The sequence below is a fragment of the Hylobates moloch genome, unplaced genomic scaffold (assembly GCF_009828535.3).
Source record: "Hylobates moloch isolate HMO894 unplaced genomic scaffold, HMol_V3 SCAFFOLD_10, whole genome shotgun sequence".
NCBI lineage: Eukaryota > Metazoa > Chordata > Mammalia > Primates > Hylobatidae > Hylobates > Hylobates moloch.
In genome coordinates this window covers 41,284,080-41,308,151 of record NW_026652285.1, presented here as the reverse complement: position 1 = coordinate 41,308,151, position 24,072 = coordinate 41,284,080, and the positions used below count along the sequence as shown (strand labels likewise).

Below are 24,072 nucleotides of genomic sequence, written 5' to 3'. Positions count from 1 at the left end.
TTGTGGGAAAATCTACCTTCTATAGAAAATCTCCTTTTATTTCCAGGTCTTCTTCCTGATCCGGGAGAGAATTAACTGAGTTTGGTACCTTTTTAAGTCTGATAAGAAACATTTACAATCTATTCTTTCTGAAGCCTGCTACCTGGAGGCTTTATCTGCATAATAAAAACCTTGGTCTCCACAACCCCTTATTTTAACACTTCTATTAATTCCAGGTCTTTAAATAAAAGCTTTCAACCAATTGCCAATCAGGAAATCTTTTAATCCACTTATGACTTGCAGGCCACAACCCCCCCACTGCCCCTTCGTCCCCCTTCACATTGCTCCCTGTGATGGTTAATACTGAGTGTCAATCTGATTGGATTGAAGGGTGCAAAGTGTTGTTCTTGGGTGTATCTGTGAGGGTGTTGCCAAAGAAGACTGATATTTGAATCAGTGGACTAGAAGAGGCAGACCCACCCTCAATCTTGGTGGGCACCATCTAATCAGCTGCCAGCACAGCTAAAATAAAGCAGGCAGGAGAATGTGGAAGGATCAGACTGGCTGAGTCTTCTGGCCTTCATCTTTCTCCCATGCTGTATGCTTCCTGGCCTTGAACATTGGACTCCAAGTTCTTCAGTTTTTGGACTCTTGGACCTACACTAGTGGTTTGCCAGGAGCTCGTGGGCCTGCAGCCACAGACTGAAGGCTGCACTGTCGGTTTCCCTATTTTTGAGGTTTGGGGACTCAGACTGGCTTCCTTGCTCTTCAGCTTGCAGATGGCCTATTGTGGGAGTTCACCTTGTAACAGTGTATACTCCTTAATAAACTCCCTTTCACATATACATTTATCCTATTAGTCCTGTCCGTCTAGAGAACCCTAATTCACCCCACCTTTCCAGACCTAACCAGTGTATGTCTTACATGTATTGATTCATGTCTTATATCTCCCTAAAACATGTAAATTCAAGCTGTAGCCAGATCACCTCGGGCAAATGTTCTCAGGACCTCCTAAGGCTATGTCATGGGCATGTCCTTAACCTTGGCTAAATAAACTTCTCAATCGATTGAGACTTGTCTCTGGTATTTTGTGGCTTAAAATTATAATTCTTTATTTTGCTAATTTTATGTTTGCTGTGGGGTAACAGTATATGTCTGAAACTTATCACAATGTAGCTTCAAGTGAATTATACCATTTCACATATACTATTCAAACCTTACAATAGTATACTTGCATTTCTCCCCTCTCAGTCTTTATGCTTTGTTGTCATATACTTCATTTGTATATGTTGCAATAACAACACATTGTTGTCATTCTGTTTAACCAATTATCTTTAAAGAAATTTACATGAGGGGAGGTTACAAGATGGCCAAATAGGAATAGCTCCAGTCTATAGCTCCCAGTGTGAGCGACGCAGAAGATGAGTGATTTCTGCATTTCCATCTGAGGTACCAGGTTCATCTCACTGGGGCTTGTTGGACAGTGGGTGCAGCCGATGGAGCATGAGCCAAAGCAGGGTGGGGCATTGCCTCACCTGGGAAGCAAAAGGGGCCAGAGAATTCCCTTTCCTAGCCAAGGGAAGCCCTGACAGACGGTACCTGGAAAATCAGGACACTCCAACCCTAGTACGGCACTTTTCCAATGGCCTTAGCAAATGGCACACTAGGAGATTATATCCTGTGCCTGGCTTGGAGGGTCCCATGCCCACGGAGCCTTGCTCACTGCTAGCACAGCAGTCTGAGATCAAACTGCAAGGTGGCAGCGAGGCTGGGGGAGGGATGTCTGCCATTGCTGAGGCTTGAGTTCGTAAACAAAGTGGCCAGGAAACTCGAACTGGGTGGAGCCCACCACAGATCAAGGAGGCCTGCCTGCCTCTGTAGACTGCACCTCTAGGGGCAGGGCATAGCTGAACAAAAGGCAGCAGAAACTTCTGCAGACTTAAACGTCCCTGTTTGACAGCTTTGAAGAGAGTAGTTGTTCTCCCAGCATGGAGTTGGAGATCTGAGAATGGACAGACTGCCTCCTCAAGTGGGTCCCTGACCCCCAGGTAGCCTAACTGGGAGACACCTCCAAGTAGGGGCCGACTGACATCTCATACAGCCTGGTACCCCTCTGAGACGAAGCTTCCAGAGGAAGGATCAGGCAGCAACATTTGCCATTCTGCAATTGATCAGTAATAACAAACTTCTCCGAGCTAAAGGAGGATCTTTGAACCCATCTCAAAGAAGCTAAAAACCTTGAAAAAAGATTAGATGAATGGCTAACTAGAATAAACAGCATAGAGAAGACCTTAAATGAACAGACGGAGCTGAATACCATGACATGAGAACTATGTGATGCATGCACAAGCTTCAGTAGCTGACTCAATCAAGTGAAAGAAAGGGTATCAGTGATTGAAGATCAAATGAATGAAATGAAGTAAGAAGAGAAGGTTAGAGAAAAAAGAGTAAAAAGAAATGAACAAAGCCTCCAAAAAATATGGGACTATGTGAAAAGACCAAATCTACATCTGATTGGTGTACCTGAAAGCAACGGGGAGAATGGAACCAAGTTGGAAAACACTCTGCACGATATTATCCAGGAGAAGTTCCCCAACCTAGCAAGGCAGGCCAATATGCAAATTCAGGAAATACAGAGAATGCCACAAAGATACTCCTCGGAAGAGCAACTCCAAGAAACATAATTGTCAGATTCACCAAAGTTGAAATGAAGGAAAAAATGTGATGGGCAGCCAGAGAGAAAGGTCGGGTTATGCAAAAAGGGAAGCCCATCAGACTAACAGCGGATCTCTTGGGAGAAACTCTACAAGGCAGAAGAGAATGGGGGCCAATATTCAACATTCTTAAAGAAAAGAATTTTCAACCCAGAATTTCATGACCAGCCAAACTAAGCTTCATAACTGAAGGAGAAATAAAATCCTTTACAGAGAAATGCTGAGAGATTTTGACACCACTGGATCTGCCTTACAAGAGCTCCTGAAGGAAGCACTAAACATGGAAAGGAACAACCAGTATCAGCCACTGCAAAAACACGCCAAATTGTAAAGACCATGGATGCTAGGAAGAAACTGCATCAACTAATGAGCAAACTAACCAGCTAACATCATAATGACATGATCAAATTCACACATAACAATATTAACCTTAAATGTAAACGGGCTAAATGCTACAATTAAAAGACACAGACTGGCAAATTGGATAAAGAGTCAAGACCCATCACTGTGTTGTATTCAGGAGACCCATATCACATGCAGAGACACACATAGGCTCAAAATAAAGGGATGGAGGAACATCTACCAAGCAAATGGAAAACAAAAAAAAGCAGGGGTTGCAATCCTAGTCTCTGAAAAAACAGAATTTAAACCAACAAAGATCAAAAGAGACAGAGAAGGCCATTACATAATGTAAAGGGATCAATTCAACAAGAAGAGCTAACTAGCCTAAATATATATGCACCCAACACAGGAGCACTCAGATTCATAAAGCAAGTCCTTAGAGACCTACAAAGAGACTTAGACTCCGACACAATAATAATGGGAGACTTTAACACCCCACTGTCAACATTAGACAGATCAACGAGACAAAAAGTTAACAAGGATATCCAGGAATTGAACTCAGCTCTGCACCAAGCAGACCTAATAGACATCTACAGAACTCTCCACCCCAAATCAACAGAATATACATTCTTCTCAGCACCACATCGCACTTATTACAAAATTGACCACATACTTGGAAGTAAAGCACTCCTCAGCAAATGTAAAAGAATAGAAATTATAACAGTCTCTCAGACCACAGTGCAATCAAACTAGAACTCGGGATTAAGAAACTCACTCAAAACCGCTCAACTACATAGAAACTGAACAACCTGCTCCTGAAAGACTACTGGGTACATAACAAAATGAAGGCAGAAATAAAGATGTTCTTTGAAACCAATGAGAACAAAGATACAACATACCAGAATCTCTGGGACACATTTAAAGCAGTGTGTAGAGGGAAATTTATAGTGCTAAGTGCCCAGAAGAGAAAGCAGTAAAGATTGAAAATTGACACCCTAACACTACAATTTAAAAAACTAGAGAAGCAACAACAAACACATTCAAAAGCTAGCAGAAGGCAAGAAGTAACTAAGATCAGAGCAGAACTGAAGGAGATAGAGACACAAAAAAACTCTTCAAAAAATCAAAGAATCCAGGAGCTGGTTTTTTTGAAAAGATCACCAAATAGATAGACCGCTAACAAGACTAATAAAGAAGAAAAGAGAGAAGAATCCAATAGATGCAATAAAAAATGACAAAGGAGATATCACCACTGATCCCACAGAAATACAAACTACCATCAGAGAATACTATAAACACCTCTATGCAAATAAACTAGAAAATCTAGAAGAAATGGATAAGTTCCTGGACACATACATCCTCCCAAGACTCAACTAGGAAGAAGTTGGATCCCTGAATAGACCAATAACAGGCTCTGAAATTGAGGCAATAATTTAATGCCCTACCAACCAAAAAAAGTCCAGGACCAGATGGATTCACAGCCAAATTCTACCAGAGGTACAAAGAGGAGCTGGTACCATTCCTTCTGAAACTCTTCTAATCAATAGAAAAAGAGGGAATCCTCCCTAACTCATTTTATGAGGCCAGCATCATCCTGATACCAAAGCCTGGCAGAGATGCAACAAAAAAAGAGAATTTTAGACCAATATCCCTGATGAACATCGATGCAAAAATCCTCAGTAAAATACTGGCAAACCAAATCCAGCAGCACATCAAAAAGCTTATCCACCATGATCAAGTGGGCTTCAACCCTGGGATGCAAGGCTGTTTAAACATACACAAATCAATAAATTTAATCCATCATATAAACAGAACCAAAGACAAAAACCACATGATTATCTCAATAGATGCAGAAAAGGCCTTTGACAAAATTCAACAGCCCTTCATGCTAAAAACTCTCAATAAATCAGGATTGATGGGATGTATCTCAAAATAATAAGAGCTATTTATGACAAACGCACAGCCAATACCATACTGTATGGGGAAAAACTGGCACAAGACAGGGATGCCCTCTCTCACCACTCCTATTCAACATAGTGTTGGAAGTTCTGGCCAGGGCAATCAGGCAGGAGAAAGAAATAAAGGGTATTCAATTAGGAAAAGAGGAAGTCCAATTTTCCCTGTTTGCAGATGACATGATTGTGTATTTAGAATACCCCATTGTCTCAGCCCAAAATTTCCTTAAGTTGATAAGCAACTTCAGCAAAGTCTCAGGATATAAAATCAATGTGCAAAAATCACAAGCATTCCTATACACCAATAACAGAAAAACAGAGAGCCAAATCATGAATGAACTCCCATTCACAATTGCTTCAGAGAATAAAATACCTAGGAATCCAACTTACAAGGGATGTGAAGGACCTCTTCAAGGAGAACTACAAACCACTGCTCAACCAAATAAAAGAGGACACAAACAAATGGAAGAACATTCCATGCTCATGGGTAGGAAGAATCAATATCGTAAAATGGCCCTACTGCCCAAGGTAATTTATAGATTCAATGCCATCCCCATTGAGCTACCAATGACTTTCTTCACAGAATTGGAAAAATCTACTTTAAAGTTCATATGGAACCAAAAAAGAGCCTGCATTGCCAAGACAATCCTAAGTCAAAAGAACAAAGCTGGAGGCATCACACCACCTGACTTCAAACTATACTACAAGGCTACAGTAACCAAAACAGCATGGTACTGGTACCAAAACAGAGATATAGACCAATGGAACAGAACACAGCCCTCAGAAATAATACCACACATCTACAGCCATCTGATCTTTGACAAATCTGACAAAAACAAGAAATGTGGAAAGGATTCCCTATTTAATAAATGGTGCTAGGAAAACTGGCTAGCCATTATGTAGAAAGCTGAAACTAGATCCCTTCCTTACACCTTATACAAAAATTAATTCAAGATGGATTAAAGACTTAAATGTTAGACCTAAAACCATAAAAACCCTAGAGGAAAACCTAGTCAATAGCATTCAGGCCATAGACATGGGCAAGGACTTCATGACTAAAACACCAAAAGCAATGGTAACAAAAGCCAAAATTGACAAATGGGATCTAATTAAACTAAAGAGCTTCTGCCCAGCAAAAGAAACTACCATCAGACTGAACAGGTAACCTATAGAATGGAAGAAAATTTTTACAATCTACTCATCTGACAAAGGGCTAATATCCAGAATCTACAAAGAACTTAAAAAAATTTACAAGAAAAAGTCAAATAACCCCATCAAAAAGTGGGCAAAGTTTATGAACAGACACTTCTCAAATAAGACTTTTATGCAGCCAACAGACACATGAAAAAATGCTCATCATCACTGGCCATCAGAGAAATGCAAATCAAAACCACAATGAGATACCATCTCACACCAGTTAGAATGGTGATCATTAAAAAGTCAGAACACAACAGGTGCTGGAGAGGATGTGGAGAAACAGGAACACTTTTACACTGTTGGTGGGATTGTAAACTAGTTCAACCATTGTAGAAGACAGTGTGGCGATTCCTCAAGGATCTAGAACTAGAAATACCATTTGACCCAGCCATCCCATTACTAGGTATATACCCAAAGGATTATAAATCATGCTGCTATAAAGACACATGCACACGTATGTTTATTGCAGCACTATTCACAATAGCAGACTTGGAACCAATCCAAATGTCCATCAATGATAGACTGGATTAAGAAAATGTGGCACATATACACCATGGAATACCATGCAGCCATAAAAAAGGATCAGTCCATGTCCTTTGTAGGGACATGGATGAAGCTGGAAACCATCATCCTCAGCAAACTATTGCAAGGACAGAAAACCAAACACCATATGTTCTCACTCAGTGGGAACTGAACAATGAGAACACTTGGACACAGGCCCCCATCACACACTGGGACCTGTCATGGAGTGGGAGGAGGGGGGAGGGATAGCATTAGGAGATACACCTAATGTAAATGACAATTTAATGGGTGCAGCACACCAACATGGCACATGTATACATATGTAACAAACCTGCACATTGTGCACATGTACCCGAGAACTGAAAGTATAATTTAAAAATAATAGTAATAATAAAAAAGAAATTTACATAATAAGAAACAAATATTTACTCATGTAGCTATAATTTCTGATGATTTTCATTCCTTTGAATAGAGGTAGATTTCACTGGGTATCATTTCCTTCTGCCTGAAGAATTTCTATTAACGTTTATTTGTGATATGGTTCTGCTACTGATTTCTTTTAGCTTTTGCATGTCTAAAAAGCTCTTTATTTTGCCTTCACTTGTGAAAGTCTGATTTCCCTGAGTACAAATACTATAGAACTATTTCAGTACTTTTATTTTCTTTCAGTATTATAGAAAAGCTATACTTGTTTTCTTGACTGCATTTCTTTCAATGAGGAATATGCTTTCATTCTTATCTTATTCTTTGTTAGTTCGTATCTCATGTGCTCCACATCTGGATGCATTTAACGCTGTCCATCAGTAGTCTTAAACAATCTGACGTTAATGTGCCTTGTAATTTTTTCATGTTTGAGTTTATTGAGATTTTTGGAATTGTGAATTTGTAGTTACCATGAAATTTGTAAATATTCAGCCATTGTGTACTCAAATATTCGTTGTTTTTTTTGTTTGTTCATTTTTTTTTTTTTTTTTTGAGACTGAATCTTGCCGTATTGCCCAGGCTGGAGTGAAGTAGCACAATCTTGGCTCACTGCAATCTCCACCTCGCAGGTTCAAGCAATTCTCATGCCTCTGCCTCCCAAGTAGCTGGTATTACAGGCACCCACTACTACGCCCGGCTAATTTTTGTATTTTTATTAGAGACAGGGTTACACCATGTTGACCAGGCTGGTCTTGAACTCCTGACCTCAAATGATCCACCCACCTCAGCCTCCCAAAGTGCTGGGATTACAGGTGTGAGCCACTGCACCTGGCCCTCATTTTTATTATTCTCCTCTTTACTACTTTTTGGGAACTCCAATCTTACATATATTTAGCTGTTTGCAGTTTATCTAGCTTACTGATTCCCTCTTCATCATTTTCAGTCCTTTTTTAAATCTGTGTGTGACATGTTGGGTAGTTTCAGTTGCTATGATTTTTATTCATGAATCTTTTCCTTTGCAATGTTTAATCTGCTGTTAATCTAATCCAATGAATTTTTATATCAGATACTGTAGTTTTACCTTTAGAAGTTTTATTTTAGTGTTTGTATCTTCCATGTCTCTCCTTAATGTATATAGCTTTTCATGTACCTTCTTAAGCAAATGGAGTACAGTTACGATAGCATTTTTAAGCCATTCATAATTGAAGTGATTGTTGATATAGATGGAGTGATATCTACTATGTTTGTCATTGTTTTCTGCTCACTGAATTTGCTCTTTGTTATTTCCTACTCTTTTTCTGTCTTCTTTTTAATTGATCATTTTATATGATTCCATTTTATTTCCTTTCTTAGAATAGTAATTATACTTCTCTTAAAAAGGTTTTTAATGGTTGGTCCACAGTTTACAATATACGATTCTGTACTCTCAGTCCACATTCGGATGTCATTATATTACTTTGTGTACAGTATAGGTACCTCATACAGAGTATTCTCAACTTCTCTCTCCTGTCCCTTGTAATACTGCTATCATTAATTGCCCCATCCATATTTGATAATCATGCAATACATTGTAATACTATTATTTTTAAATGTTATGCTTTACATAGATTAAGAATAAGAAAAATAAAAGATTTAATTTTAATACCATGTATTCCCTCGCCAATGTATTGCTAGGTATTCTTCATTTCTGTTACTTTATTTTTATTTCTAGAATTTTCTTTCTTATTGTGGTAAAATATGCATAACAAAATTTACCATTTTAAAGATTTTTCAATATTCAATTCAGTGGCATTAAGTGTATTCACATTATTGTGCAATTATCATAACTATCCACCTTCAGAACTTTCATATCGTCCCAAAACTGCCCATTAAACAATAACTCCTCATTCATCCAACCCTCTCCCCAGGCCTTGGTAACCACTCTTCTACTTTTTGTCTCTGAATTTGACTATTTATGTATCTCATGTAGGTGTAATCATACAATATTTGTCCTTTTATGTCTCATATATTTCACTTAGCATAATGTTTTCAAGGTTCATTTATGTTGTGGGCCGAATTGTGTATCCCTAAAATTCACAGGTTGAAGTCCTGACCCCCAGTACCTCATAATGCGATATTTGAAGAAAGAACGTTTACAGAAGTAATCAAGGTAAAATGAGGTCACAGAGATGGATATGAAGCTAATATGAGTCGTGTCATATTAAAGAGATTAGGACACAGACACACACAAAGGAAAGACCATGTGAGGACAGAGAGAAAAGACAAATACCAATAAACCTTGGAGAGTCCGGGCACGGTCTGTAATTCCAGCACTTTGAGAGGCCGAGGCAGGCAGATCACAAGGTCAGGAGATCGAGACCATCCTGGCTAACACGGTGAAACCCCATCTCTATTTAAAAAAATACAAAAAAATTAGCCTGGGCGTAGTGGTGGGCACCTGTAGTCCCAGCTACTTGGGAGAGTGAGGAAGGAAAATGGCATGAACCTGGGAGGCGGAGCTTGCAGTGAGCCAAGATTGTGCCACTGCACTCCAGCCTGGGCGACAGAGCGAGACCCCATCTCAAAAAACAAAACAAAAACAAAACAAACAATCAAAAAAATCTTGGAGAGAGGCCTCAGAAGAAACAACCTTGTTGACACATATGATTTTGGACTTGCAGCTCCAGACTGTGGTAAAATAAATTTCAGTTGTTTAAGCTGCACAATCTGTGGTACTTTGTGATGGTAGCCATATCAAGATAATTCTTTTTAAGGCTGAATGATATTCTATTGAATGTTTATCCATTTATTTATTGATGGTCATTTGGATGGTTTTCATCTTTTGGCTATTGTGAATAATGCTATTATGAATATTGGTGTACACACATCTGTTGAGTCTCTGCTTTCAATTCCTTTGGATATATATCTGGAGGTAGAACTGGTGAATCATATGATATTCTATGTTTAATTTTTGAGGAACCACCATATTGTCTTTTGTGGCACCTGAACTATCAATTTTTCCATTCTCATCAAAAATGTGCCATCAATTTTTTCTATCCTTGCCAACATGTATGATTGTGTCTGTGCATGTGTCCATGTATGTTGGCCATCCTAGAGGGTATGATGTGGTTTTCATTGTGGCTTTGATTTGCATTTCCTTAATGATCCTTTTATGTTCTTATAGGTTATTTGCATATCTTCTTTGGAGAAATATCTATTCAAGTCCTTTGCTCACTTTTAAGTTGGATATTTGAGAGTTTTTTGTTGCTGTTGAGTTGTACGAGTTTTTTATATATTCTGATATTAATCCTAATCCAATTTTAGTATTTCTTTTATTTTTCCTTTCTTAGAGTTTCCATCTCTTTTTTTATATCACCTATCTGTTCTTGCATGTGGTCTACTTTTTCCATTAGAGTCCTTAATATATTAATCATGATTAGTTTACATTTTCTGTCTGAAAAATTCCAATAGTTGTATCATACTTCAGTCTGCTTCTGATAGTGTTTTCTTGTGACTTTTTTTCTTGTCATTTGTCATGCCTTGTAATTTTTTTCTTGCTTGTATTGGGTAATACAGACCGGGGTAAATAGACCTGCAATGTGGGGATTTATAGCTAGGAATTAAGCTGTTTAGTATTTTCTCTACCTATACATCTAAAATGCTGCAAATTTCTCTGCTGCCCACCTTTTTGTCTCCTCTTGACTTTAGGCTTCCCAAGTCACTGCTCTCCAGAGAGAGTCTGTTTCTTGGAACTCTTTCAGCTATAATTCACTGTAATGCTGTGGGATTCTGTTGGGATAGAGGTGTGGTCTAGGGGAAAGAGAGTGCTCTGTAATCTTTTAAATCTCAGTTTTTTAATGTGGCTATGTCCCAGGACTATGAACTTTACAAGTATTTCTGACTCTTCTCCAATGGTGTATAGCTTTTCTTATCCCCAGCCCTCAATCCTTTCCCAGGCTACAGAATCTTCAATCTATTTTTTTGAAGCTCTGAATTCTGTTTTTCCTCCTTAGGTGATACAAGAAGGCTGAAATTGGCTGGAGTGGGAAGAATTTCATTCCATCAACCAGGATAAGGCTCTTACAAAATATTTTCTCCTAGTGGGTATGCTTTTTTTGGAGAAGTTTCTAGGTGTATTTTATAGTGATTCCTCTTCCCCTTTCCAGCTATAACCATGAGGGATCTTTCTTAAATCTCCACCCTGAGCCCTGTTGGAGTTCCTACAAGTAAAACCTATTAAAGTGTTAGGGCCACCCTAAAACTGGGGCCCTTAGAACTAAGAAGTTTCTCCTACTCAAAGTAATTGAAGCAGGCCCCCTTCACAGGCAGGAAGTGGAGTGCACAGAGGCACTGGCAGGGACAAATTGCACTCACTTGGCCCGCCATGCTCCACCTCTCATGGGAGAGGGAGCATGCAGGAGACTGGGTGCTGGAGCTGGGGCTAGCGCTACTGGACATCGGCAAGTGCGAACTCCATACCAGCCCCATGACAGCATCTACAGGAGGGTGCCCACAACCCCTGAAGCCCCAGAAGGAGTGTTACAGTGCCCTTTTAGCTTTGCCGTCAATGGGCGACTTCAGTGTTAACAGCTCAGTGGAGGCTCAGTGAGACAGCCTTTATACCCGCACTCGTGGCCCCTGAGTTATTGTCTGGCATCCAGGAGGAATGGAGCTGCACAAATGAATTAAGGATGGTAAATGTGGGCAATTTTATTGCCAATGAAAGTGGCTCTCAGCAGGAAGGGGAGCTGGAAAGGGGACAGAGTGGGAAGGTATTCCTCCACTGAAGTCCAGCCATCCCAGGCCAGACTCCTCTCTGAAGCTATGCTGTCAAGCTGTCCCTCTGAAGTCAAACTGCTTCTCTTCAACATCAAACCATAGTTTCTAAAGTCCAGCTGCTTCTTCTCTTCTCCTCTGTCTGCTGGCTGAGCCTGGGTTTTTCTTTTTCTTAATTGAGATGGAGTCTCGCTTTTGTCACCCAAGCTGGAGTGCAGTGGCATGATCTCGGCTCACTGCAACTTCTGCCTGCTGGGTTCAAGTGATTCTCCTGCCTCAACCTCACAAGTAGCTGGGACTACAGACAGTGTGTGCCACCACGCCTGGCTAATTTTTTGTATTTTTAGTAGAGACAGGGTTTTACTGTGTTAGCCAGGATGGTCTCAATCTCCTGACCTCGTGATCCACTGCCTCAGCCTCTGAAAATGCTGGGATTACAAGCGTGAGCCACCACGCCTAGCTGAGCCTGGGGTTTTTATGGGCACAGAATGGGGTGGTGAGGCAGGCCATGGGTGGTTTTGGAAAAGGCAACATTTGAGTGGGAGAACGGATGTAAGTTCTCACTTTGGACCATGGTATTAGGCTTTTTGGCTTCAGGGTGGGGTTTTTGCCAAGGACTCACCCTCTCCTGCCCAGAATTTCTCTGCCTCCTGTCCCTATCATATTCACACTAAGCCTCCAATAATGCATCAACATTACCACTGAAGACTTTCTACCAGCTTATGGTTTTTGTGGCCTCTGCTCTAGGTAAGCAGGTCTCAGTTGTATATCTCTAGAAGTGCCTATCTCTCTAGATTTTTGGGTAACAGTTTGCCCTGTGACCTCAGTTCTGTGATGGCTTTAAAGAAACGCTTTTTTGTTTCTTCTGGCTCTACTTATTGTAAGAACTGAAGTGACAACTTGCAATCTATTTACACATTGCTGCTCAAGCAACAAGTTCGACAGTAGCTTTCTAAGTGTTCTTGTCTACTAATTCTATCATCTGTGTTAATTATGAGTCTTCTGTCATGATTAATTTTATCCTCATTATGGATCACATTTTTGTCCCTTGAATTCTTGGTAATTTTTCACTAGCTATCACACATTTTGAATTTTGGTATCCGAATATTTTTATTTAAATATTCTCCAGTGAAACAACTATAACTGGTTTAAATTATCTTAAAAATAACAATCTTTTAAAGTCTCTGAAAATCAACTAAAGAGGATAGAGAAAGTGAAAAATTTCTTCATAAAATTCTCAGTAAGAATAGTAAGAATTGGAGACTTGGGCCCTGACCTACTCTCTCTCCCTACTCCCTCTCCACTGCTCAGTGTAACACAATCTCTACTCTGGATAGGTATGGCCACAAAGATGGAGTTCTGTCTATCCTCAGCTTTCAGTCAAGAGCTATGATGGCTCCTTTGGAGGGTAAGGCCACCAGCATAGCTCATTCTCCCAACTCCTTAGCACAGAGGCTAAATTCCAGGTGAATGTAGCCAAGAGGTCAGGAGCTTCCTTCTATCCCCCACTCAGAGGCTCCTCTATCCCCCACTCAAAGGCTCCATTTCATGCATGGCAGGGTGAGAATGCTGAGACCTTGATACCTTCACCCCCCGCTTGGTCAGAGGGAAAGATTCCAGAGCAGAGAGGTAAGCTGAGAAGTTCAGAGACTACTGCCCTCACCAGCACCTTCCACCCACAAAAACAGCAGTGTCACTTTGAGAAAAATGGGCCACTGTCTCCAGCCCCAGCTCTAGAGAAGTGGCAAAGAGATTTTTTTCCTGGAGGAGAGGTTATAAAAACAGAGAGCTCTGATGCTCTTCCCAAAGGTTCTGACTTTATTTAAAACAGAGTTAGGGGGAGTTCCGCTCTAACGGAACTCTTGAAAACAATGGAGCTTTTGTTGGTAAGCAATTAAGAGGAGGCTTGCAGCTCCATGATAATAAGCCAAACTATAGGCCAGCTAGTTAGGAAGACCAGGTAAAGAGCCAGTCACAAAGACCCCTCCTGGGGTCAGAACAAACTTCAAAATCTACCCCTGAAAAGGAACCCAAATTTAATTGGATTAAACATGGAGAACTTATGGCCCAGGATACTGTCATGCACAAGAAAGAAATCAATTGGAAATTAGTGAACATTAACAGCTGGGTATGACCAACAGAGTCAGACAGCTTAACAGAGAGAACAGGAAAAGGGACATCCTACATGAGTTCTGCTAAAACTACTGTCATCCCAAGGTGACTGTGCCAGTGCCCAAAGCTGTGCCCTGTAAGGAGTGACATTAGAGGCTTGCTACTGTTAGGGAATAGATTTCACCAAAATAGTCCATCCAAGTCACTCAATAACCAAGCAAACAACAAAACAACCAAGCCCCGTGGTCAGGGGAATTAGTATCCAGAGTTGCTAAAATGTATTATTTAAAATATCCAATTTTCAACAAAAAAATTGTAAGACATGCAAGAAAATAGAAAAGTATTACCTATAGGTAGGAAAAGAGAAGCAGGTAACATAAACTGCTTATGAGAAGGCCCAGATGTGGGATTTGGCAGACAAAGACTTCAAAGCAGTTACAAATTTTGTTCAGAGAACTAACGGTTACCAGAGACTGGGAAGGGTAATGGGAGGGTGGGGTGAGGGTTGGGATGGTTAATGAGTACAAAAAAAAATAGAGTAAATAAGACCTGCTATTTGGTAGCACAACAGAGTGAGTACAGTCAATAATAACTTAATAGCATGTTTTAAAATAACCCATTTCCCATTTGCCCCAAGAATACTGCACTGGCAGTAAGCTGCAACTTTCTTTTTTCCTAAATGCAAAATGGGTTAAAGAGTGTAACTGAATTGTTTGTAACTCAAAGGATAAATGCTTGAGAGAATATATACCTCATCCTCCATGATGTGCTTATTTCACATTGCATGCCTGTATCAAAATATCTCATGCACCCCATAAATATACACACCTACTAGGTGCCCACAAAAATTAAAAATTTAAAAATATTCAGAGAACTAAAAGTAACCAGGTTTAAAGAGGTATAGAAAGATATGATGACAATGGCTTATGAAAAAGAGGGTATCAATAAAGAGAAATTACAAAAAGAATCAAAAATTTTTCAGTTGAAATATACATTAACTGGCTGGGCACCGTGGCTCACACCTGTAATCCTAGCACTTTGGGAGGCCGAGGCAGGCAGATCACGAGGTCAGGAGATTGAGACCATCCTGGCTAACATGGTGAAACCCCGTCTCTACTAAAAATACAAAAAAATTAGCCGGGCATGGTAGCAGGCGCATGCAGTCCCAGCTACTTGGGAGGCTGAGGCAGGAGAATGGCATGAACCCGGGAGGCAGAGCTTGCAGTGAGCTGAGATCGCGCCACTGCACTCCAGCCTGGGTGACAGAGCAAGACTCCATCTCAAAAAAAAAAAAAAAAGAAAGAAATATACATTAACTGAATCAAAGTTTCACTTGAGTGGCTCAACAGTAGATTTGAACTGGCAGAAGAAAAGAAGTCAGAAAACTTAAAAGATAAGTGGATAGAAAGTATGCAGTCCAACAAACAGAAATGAAGAGGACCTCGAAGGTGGGACACCATTAAACACACCAGTATATGCATGAAAAGACTACCAGAAGGACAAGAGAGACAGAGCAAAAAGCAGAAAAATGTATTTAAAGATATAATATCTGAAAACAATCTACAAAATTCAACAAACCCCAAGTAGGATATACACAAAATGCTTCACACCAAGACACATCATAGTAAAAATGTTGAATGCTACATAGAGAAAATTTTGAAAGAAGTAAGAGAAAAATGGCTCATCGCATATAAGACAACTCCAGCAAGAGTAACACCTAAATTTTCATTGGAGGTTCTAGTAACTAACTGTTGAGTATTGCTTACTCTTGGTATAGTTAAATGAGTATTGATTGTTCTGAATGAAGTTAATCGGATATTGACAGAACTTGATACATTTTCTGGGGTTAGCTTCAAGTACCCAATGACTGAATGCTTTGAATATTATCAAAGGACCAGTACAAAATATTCTGTATCAGTTTATCCTGTTTGTTACATTTCTTCAGATGAAGTTACTCACTTGACTGCCCATGCAGTGCAGTGCTGTGGAAAGAAATATTGTATTCCATGTTAACCTCAAAGTAAGGGTTTGATAAACAATCGAAATGAGTAATTAAAATATTTGCTTAAAACTGTGAGATCTGACAAAGGATTGGAGAGCCGAGGGCTGATCTATGAATCTCCAGTATGGTGTTTTTCAACTCACCATGAGAGGACTAAGGATGGGTCTTAGTTGGATAAATGGGTATGTTTTTGTGGTGGCATTGGAGAAGGTAGAAAATAAAAGGGAATTTATATACAACTCTTCTCTGCTTCACACCAACTTTGTTGTTTCCAATGCTGGATCTGGAAGTCCCTATAATGGGGCTAAAATTAAGGTCCAAGTGTCTGGTAATATTACAAAACCAGACAGTATGCCTATTACTTTGACTAATGACAAGAATTCCAAAGAGACTAATGGAGTGGATGATCCTCTGTCTGCATCTCAGCAGCTTGGGACTGCCTGTGCAAATGTTGTGCTGCCTATTGGGTGGAATAGCCATTATTTCTCTGTACTTATCCAATCCATCCCCATATGTGTGCGAATGGACAAATGAAGAAGTCCTGGCATGTCTCATCTTGCTACTGTCATTATAGCCAAATGAGTTACTGACTTCGGGAGGAAAGGTTTGTTTTAAAATTAATGATAAATGAGAGAAAAGTGAATCAGGCTGAGAGAAGAGAGCCAGTAAGTGTGTTACAAAAGGGAAAAATCAAAGACAATTTTGGTGTCCTAAGAGAGGTTTACAACAAGTGAATAATATGCTCTCTTAGCTTTGACTCAGATGCCCCCGGGGCAAAAGACTGCCAAAACTTTCTCCACTTTAAAAAAATGAAGAAACTGTAAAATGACCAATCTAATAAATATACTTCCACTATTGATCTACGTCCTTCTAATCAATACACAGATTGGAGCTCAGGCAATGACTATGTGAAACAATACGAATGTGGCTGTCTCATATGGTTCCCGTTTCACAGAGAATTCAATTAGTATAAATGTATACTAATAGAAGTATAAATCTCAATTGATGTATATCATACAATACAGATAACTGAAGATCAGGGAGAAAAAAATGTATAAAATATGTGGCACTTCCTGTTGGCATTACAGGGGTGATTACAATTCTTTCAAATCTGTATGTGCGTTTTGATTGCCTATTGATTATATGCTGTTGAAAGCCAAATGATTCTGTCAAACTAAGAGTGATTGTTTTGCTGTAAAAGGCTCTGACCAAAAATTATGGGGGTGGAGTGGACTGCTGTAAAATGTAAGCCTAGCAGACCTGGAATTAGTGTGAACTGAAGTGTTTGCATATCACTGATCATTGGTCAAGGAATAAAACATACTGATTAATAGTGCTGCTTTTCATCCATGGGTCCAAGATGTTTGGGAGCAGGTTTCAACAGTGCGTCAGCGGTGTTTACCGTTAACAGTGAGACTGATGATTTATGCCTAGTCTCATTGGAACCTTCAGAGTCCTCTGCTGTCGGGGCTTGTTGCCTAGCAAGAATATGCCTATGTGTCCGGCAAGGTATAAGAGACACCAGCAGAGAATCCATTTTGGAGTTTCTGATGTGTTTTGTGCACATGTTGAATCCTTATGTGATAGTGAAATTGTGTCCATACAACACTTGCACAAGGAAAAATGGAGTTCGTGCATGGCCCTTACCCAGACCCCTTGCTGTGAGGCAGCCTTTGGCTGTGATGTAAATACTGACTTTAATGGTATTGCTATATTGTACCCTTTCCCTTAATAAATGGTAGATATTTAAGCACTGTCATTTTGGGCCTTGTGAGCCTTCCTTAGCAATTGACTCTTGTTTAATTGCCACTATTAAAGTACCACATTTTTTTGTAATGTGGCAGTTCTGTAGTTTTAGGCCTTGTGGCCATTTCTCAAGGTGTCACTTGCTTCACTGCCTAGGGAGTTACCTGTCCATAACTGACAGAGAAAACGTAGCTTCTGAGGCCTTCACTTTAGCGTATCCTTTTCTGAGCCCAAACATGATCATGAAGTAGAAAAGCGCAATAGGGAAAAACTAGTGAAATCTGAAAAAAAAAAGTGTCTAGTTAATAATGTTATCAATGTTTCTTAGTTACAAAAACATACCATAGTAATATGCTAACCTTAGGGAAAACTGGGTGAGGAGTATATACAAACTATCATTGTAATTTTTCTGTAAATACATTCTCAAATAATTTTTTTAAAAGAGTACTCATCTATACTTTTCTGAAAATTAAGCATGCAGAAAGGCATGCTTTTTGACCCTCAATTCCCTTGGGCACTGTGCAGTAAGCTCAAGTAGCATCATGGTATCAGAGACTAAGGAGAATAAAAAAGAAGGAAACATATTTCCATAACAGATGGCACCTTTCTGCCAGGAGCGGTAAGTACCTGAGGAAGCTAAGCAGTGCCAGGGCCAGTCCCACACCAACTCCTTCATCATCCCTCCCTTTTTCCTCATGAGCTGCCCGAAGTAGCCCCTCAGTGTCTGATGTGCCAGCCCTGGAGGTGCTGAGATGGTCCTCGTCCGAAGGTGGGCTCTTCTTTCATGGCTCATCTTTGCAGTGATGCTACTCAATTAACTGTTAACAACAGTGTCAAGGAAATACCTGTCCTCTAACTAATTCTAAAGATGCCATCATTCTCCCTCACACTATCCTTGCCCACAATATAACAAGGGATGGGAATTAGAGACATTCTTCTCGGGTCAACTGGTTTATTGTCCTCATGCTCAACCTATCAGATCAAACTTGCAGAAGGCAAGATGCTCAGGGCTGGGAAAAACTGTTACTGGTCTAGGTTTTAAAAATGGTTTTGTCTACTTTCTTTTCTGCGCTCATCAAACTGCAGGCTAAAATGATGGCACATCAACTAAATGCTTTCTTGGCTAATATTATGCCACACTCTATTGTTTTACCAAAAGTGAGTCTGCTTTCTCGTACCAGGACTGTACTTCTGGAACAAAGTAGCCCCTTTCATTCCAATTCCAAAACCTGCTGTCTTAGTTTGGTAGAAATACCACCGGTTTGTGATGCAGTGTGAGGAGGCATCATGATGTTGGAGGAAGATATTCCAAACAGGATGCTGAGGCTATACGCATACAACGGAGGAGAGGAGACCACTTGCTTTATAATCATCCTGTGCAAAATGAGTAAGTGGAGTGGGATAAAATAAAAATGAAGGCAAGCAAAAAGTATGTAAGAATCACCCTGTCCTCCCCGACCCCCCTCTCCAAACACACAAACCCACAAGGTGACTGGGGAAATCTCAGCTATCTCCAAGGTCCTAGAAGAACAGGCAAGACTAGTTTTAGGACAAGACTAATGTCCAGACATAGCAGGCAGCCCAAAATCTAACAGCACTGAGGGAAGCCAACAGAGGACACAGTCACTCAGAAAAGGAAGTGGACATGCCCAGTGCAGGTTTGGCTGTTGGCACCCACTAGAACTCACCAGTGAGTTATAACGTTTATATACAGACTAAAAGATCTTCCACAGAGCTCAGACTATTCACATTTATTCATATTCGCCACAGAATTCAAATTATTCCATTTTTCACATTTTACAGTGAGTTTTTCTATAGGTAAATATTTTCTTATATATATTCTACAAAATTTTTGATATTACAAAACAGAAGCTTGGTACGTCAGTTCTAGGTGAATATTTTATCTCCAATTCTAAAACTGACATATTTCCTCAGAGAAAATTACCTAGGAAAAATGTCATTTATTCAAAATATGAAATTTTATTATAATTGATGTTTAATGCAATTCACTTTATGAAGGCTTTTGTGGTTTTCCCTAAAATTTCTGTTTTAATGAAGGCTCCTGATCATCCTGGATGTTGACAAGTTTTCTTTTTCATGTGACGTCTCTGATGCACAATAAACTGATTACAGTTTTTCTAAAACTGATTATACTCATAGGGTTTCATCTCACTCTAACAGAAAGTTTAAGCTAAACTATGTCCATTTAACTAATAAGCCAAACTTGTAAGAGCTTAACAGACTATAAACTTAACTCTTGCTTTAAAGCAACAAAAACAAAACCCTGGAGAAGACCTGGAAGAGAATTCTGTTCGTTTTTCAGACTCTAGCTTCCTTGACCTTGTGCTCTATGGTTTTCAACACACAGGACCCAAGTTTGCTGCAGAAATAACCTCCAATCCATCTTATGAACCAGGATAACTGTGAGGTGGTTTTTTTTTTTAAGGGCCACGAGTAAATCTAATATATATCATTAGCACCACATCCCATGGTCAGCCTCACCTGAATAAATGGCATATTGGGATTTTTCGACAAGCTATGAGCCTAATGGAAAAGGAAATGGATAAGGGAAACAAGTTCTTAGCCTATGTCACATGAGTTTCTGCACTACGTGTTACGTGGTAAGGTATGCATTCCCTCAGGACTTCCCAAATACATTACATGCTAGGGTTTTCTCTCTGGTATGCATTCGGGTGTGATGTACCCTAAGAGCTGCCTTACGGACAAAAGTTTTCCCACATTCATCACATTCATAGGGTTTCTCCCCTGTGTGAATTCTCTGGTGTACTCTGAGAGTTGAATTTTGGGCAAAAGCTTTCCCGCATTCATTACACTCACAGGGTTTCTCCCCTGTGTGAATTCTCTGATGTACATTGAGGTGTGTCTTGTGAGAGAAAGTTTTCTCACATTCAACACATTCGTAGGGTTTTTCACCTGTGTGAATTCTCTGATGTGCTCTGAGATGTGATGTCTTGGAGAAAGTTTTCCCACATTCAATACATTCATAGGATTTCTCCCCCACGAGAATTCTCTGATGTCCTTTGAGATGTGATGTCTTCCCATATTCACTGCCACCACAGAGTTCCATCTCTGCATCTGTTTTCTGGTGTCCTATGAGGGGTGACTTGTAAGATCTCACACAGCCATTGTTATCACAAGGTTTCTCTTTTGTGTGAATTCTCAGATGTTTACTGAGGTTTGAATTCTGACAGAAAGCTTTCCCACATTCACTCCATTCATAAAGTCTGAATCCCACATAAGTTCCAGCATGCTGAATGGGATGTGAACTTGAACAAAAGGATTTTGCACATTCCTCATATTGGTAAGGTTTCTCTCCTGAGTGGGGCCTCTGATGCTGAATGAGGTGTGCTTTCCGGTAAAAGGATTTTCTGCATTTCCCCTGCTCATCAGAAAGGTAGAATTTATCTTCTGTGTGAATTCTCTGATGTGCTGTAAAGTCTAATTTCTGGTAGAGGGCATTTGTACATTCATTATGTTCACCAAATTTATCTCCAGTTTGTGTTTTCTGATGTACTATATGGGCTGAGCTCTGGCTAAAATTTTCTTCACATTTATTGCTTTCAAACGCGCCCCATCCTGTAATAGTTCTCTGAGATTGAGTGAGGGGCGACTTCCTACTGAAATTAATCCCCCTTTCATTACACTCATAGTGTGTCATAGCCATGTGAACTTTATTGTATTCCATGGCGGTGGTTTTGTCACAGGATGCCCCATATTCATTAAGATCAGAGCATTTCCCCCTTGTGTCAGTTCTCATGTGGTTGAATAAAGTGGTTTTATCAAAGTTTTTTCTAAATTCATCATCCTTACAGGACTTTTCTCCTGTTAGAAAACTCTCAGGTATAATACAAATTGTCTTATCATGTAAACCTTGTCCACATCCATCACATCCAAAAGATTCCTCCAAAGTTTGAAATTTCCAATGCTGATCTTTCTTATAACTGAAAGCTTTCGCATTTTCACCATGTTCGTAAGATTTCTCTCCAGCATGAACTTTCTCATGCTTAATATCATGCTGCAATTTCTCACACACATTCATGTATTCAGTCTTCTTTCTTGAATATTTTGTTTCACTTATAATTAATTCAGAAGCAATTGGCAAATTCATTCTATGTGAGTCACATTTACAGGGTATTTTTTCTGAAAACTCTGGAGCTATTTCCAGATTAAATGGTTTTTCTAAAACTTTCTGTCCTTCTTTACTCAATGTTTTGTCAGCGTCATTGATGAATATTTCTTGCCACAGAGGTTTTTCTTGTTTTTCCCAGATCCCTTTGATGTGATCAACTTTAAAATATCCTAAAATGAGAAAAACTGAAAATATACTATAAATCTTACATTTCTCATAGAGAACTTATACTCATATTTTGATTTTGGTTTTGGTTTTTGAGATAGGGTATTGCTCTGTCACCCAGGATGGAGTGCAGCAGCGTGATCATAGCTCACTGCAGCCTTGAACTCCTATGCTCAAGTGCTCCTCCCACTTCAGCCTCCCTACTAGGTGGGACTATAGGGATATGCCACCACGTCCTGTTAATTTTTTTATATATTTAGTGGAGACGGGGACTTGCTACATTGCCCGGGCTGATCTTAAACTCCTGAGCTCAAGTGATCCTCCCGCCTTGACCTCCCAAAGTGCTGGGATTACAGGCATGAGCCACTGTGCCCGGCCCATGTTTTGTTATGTATTTTATTCTATTGTTTCTGGTCATGTTTCCAAATATTAAATAATTCATGCACACAGACAGATTCTCTCCTCATCCATGCTGTTTATAAAACAGGAATTATTTCCGGGGCCAGTCAAGGTGGAGTAGTAACCCCTTTCCTCCCATATCTTCCCTCTTACAATTAAAAATCCCTAGAGAAAAAACAAAACAACACAAAAAAATTAACAAATATACAAATATACAAAGACTATAAAATGGAAAGAAAGTGGACTTCCGGACTTAAGAAATGGCACAGTGGGGAATTCTAAGGCTATTCTATATCCTAGACTGGGTGCTGAAGAAACCTACAATCCTGCACTGACAGGCACAGACAAAAAGAGCACAAAGAAAAGCCTGCTCCTTCCAGCCAGAGGTCTGAGAAAATGGTGTTCTAACAGAACAGGAAACACTTTTGATGTTTTCTCATGCTCAGGCCAAATCAAAATGATACACTCCTGTGGTTCCATGGAGGCTGAGCAGGGAGCTAATGTTCCCTGCTGTAGATACACAGGATCTGCATGCTCTTATATGTTTTCTTCCATGAGCCATGAAGAATCCTGAGAAAGTTCCATTCTTGGGATATGCTGGGAGATGGTCACCGCAGCCACTACCAAAATTCTGCCTAGAACCAAATTATTATCTAGTTTATGGAACAAATGTCTTAATCTGCAAGGGCAAGAATATAATAAGTTGTTTTAGGGCACTGACAGGAACTGATAGCAGCTATGGGAAGGAAAGAAGAAAAAAAGAAGCACAGAAGGAAGAACAGAGGCAGGAATACACAGTAGGCCCAATACTCATGCAGAAGAGATAAGATAAAGTAGCACTTGCGATAACCATGGCTTCAAACCTGAAGACACAATGCATTCAACAGCTGAATTCACGTTCTTCTCAAATGCACATGGAACAATCATCAAAACAGACTATATTCTAGACTGTAAGACAAACCTTCACAAATATAGAAGAAATAAATTATACAGAGGATGATCTTGGGCCACAGAGAAATTATACCAGAAATCAGTAAACACAAAGTTATCTGGAGAAATACAAAAGAACTGTAAGTTACACATTCCTAATTAACCCATGGGTGAAAGAAGAATTCTCAAATGAGATTATTTTGAAGTAAATGTAAACAAAACAACATAAGAATACAGAAATTTGCGGATGTAGCTAAGGCAGTACACAGAGATAAAATTTGGGGCTTAAATTTTTTTGGCCAGGTGCGGTGGCTCACGCCTGTAATCCCAGCACTTTGAGGGGCTGAGGCGTGTGGATCACAAGGTCAGGAGTTTGAGACCAGCCTGACCAACATGGTGGAACCCCTTCTCTACTAAAAATACAAAAGTTAGCCGAGCATGGTGGTGAACACCTGTAATCCCAGCTACTCAGGAGGCTGGGGTAGGAGAATTGCTTGAACTCAGGAGGTGGAGGTTGCAGTGAGCTGAGATTGCACCACGGCACTCCAGCCTGGGTGACAACTGAGACTCTGTCTTTAAAAAAAAAAAATTGTATTTGAAAAGAAAGATCTCCAGTCAGATGCTTGTTTCCCCCTTAGGAAACTAGATAAAGACAGGACATTAAATTGAAAGAAAGTAGAA

At 39.8% G+C, this 24,072-nt stretch overlaps 1 protein-coding gene across 1 annotated transcript in view; it reads right to left on the bottom strand.

Annotated features, from left to right (window-relative positions):
• Positions 1 to 19,483: 19,483 nt before the first annotated feature.
• The window catches only part of LOC116475128 (zinc finger protein 658-like), a 19,001-nt gene continuing 14,412 nt past the window's right edge, over positions 19,484 to 24,072 (bottom strand). Inside the window, 1 exon segment of the mRNA XM_032164226.2 lies at positions 19,484 to 22,067. Coding sequence (XP_032020117.1) covers positions 20,386 to 22,067 — 1,682 coding nt within the window. The 3' untranslated portion in view covers positions 19,484 to 20,385.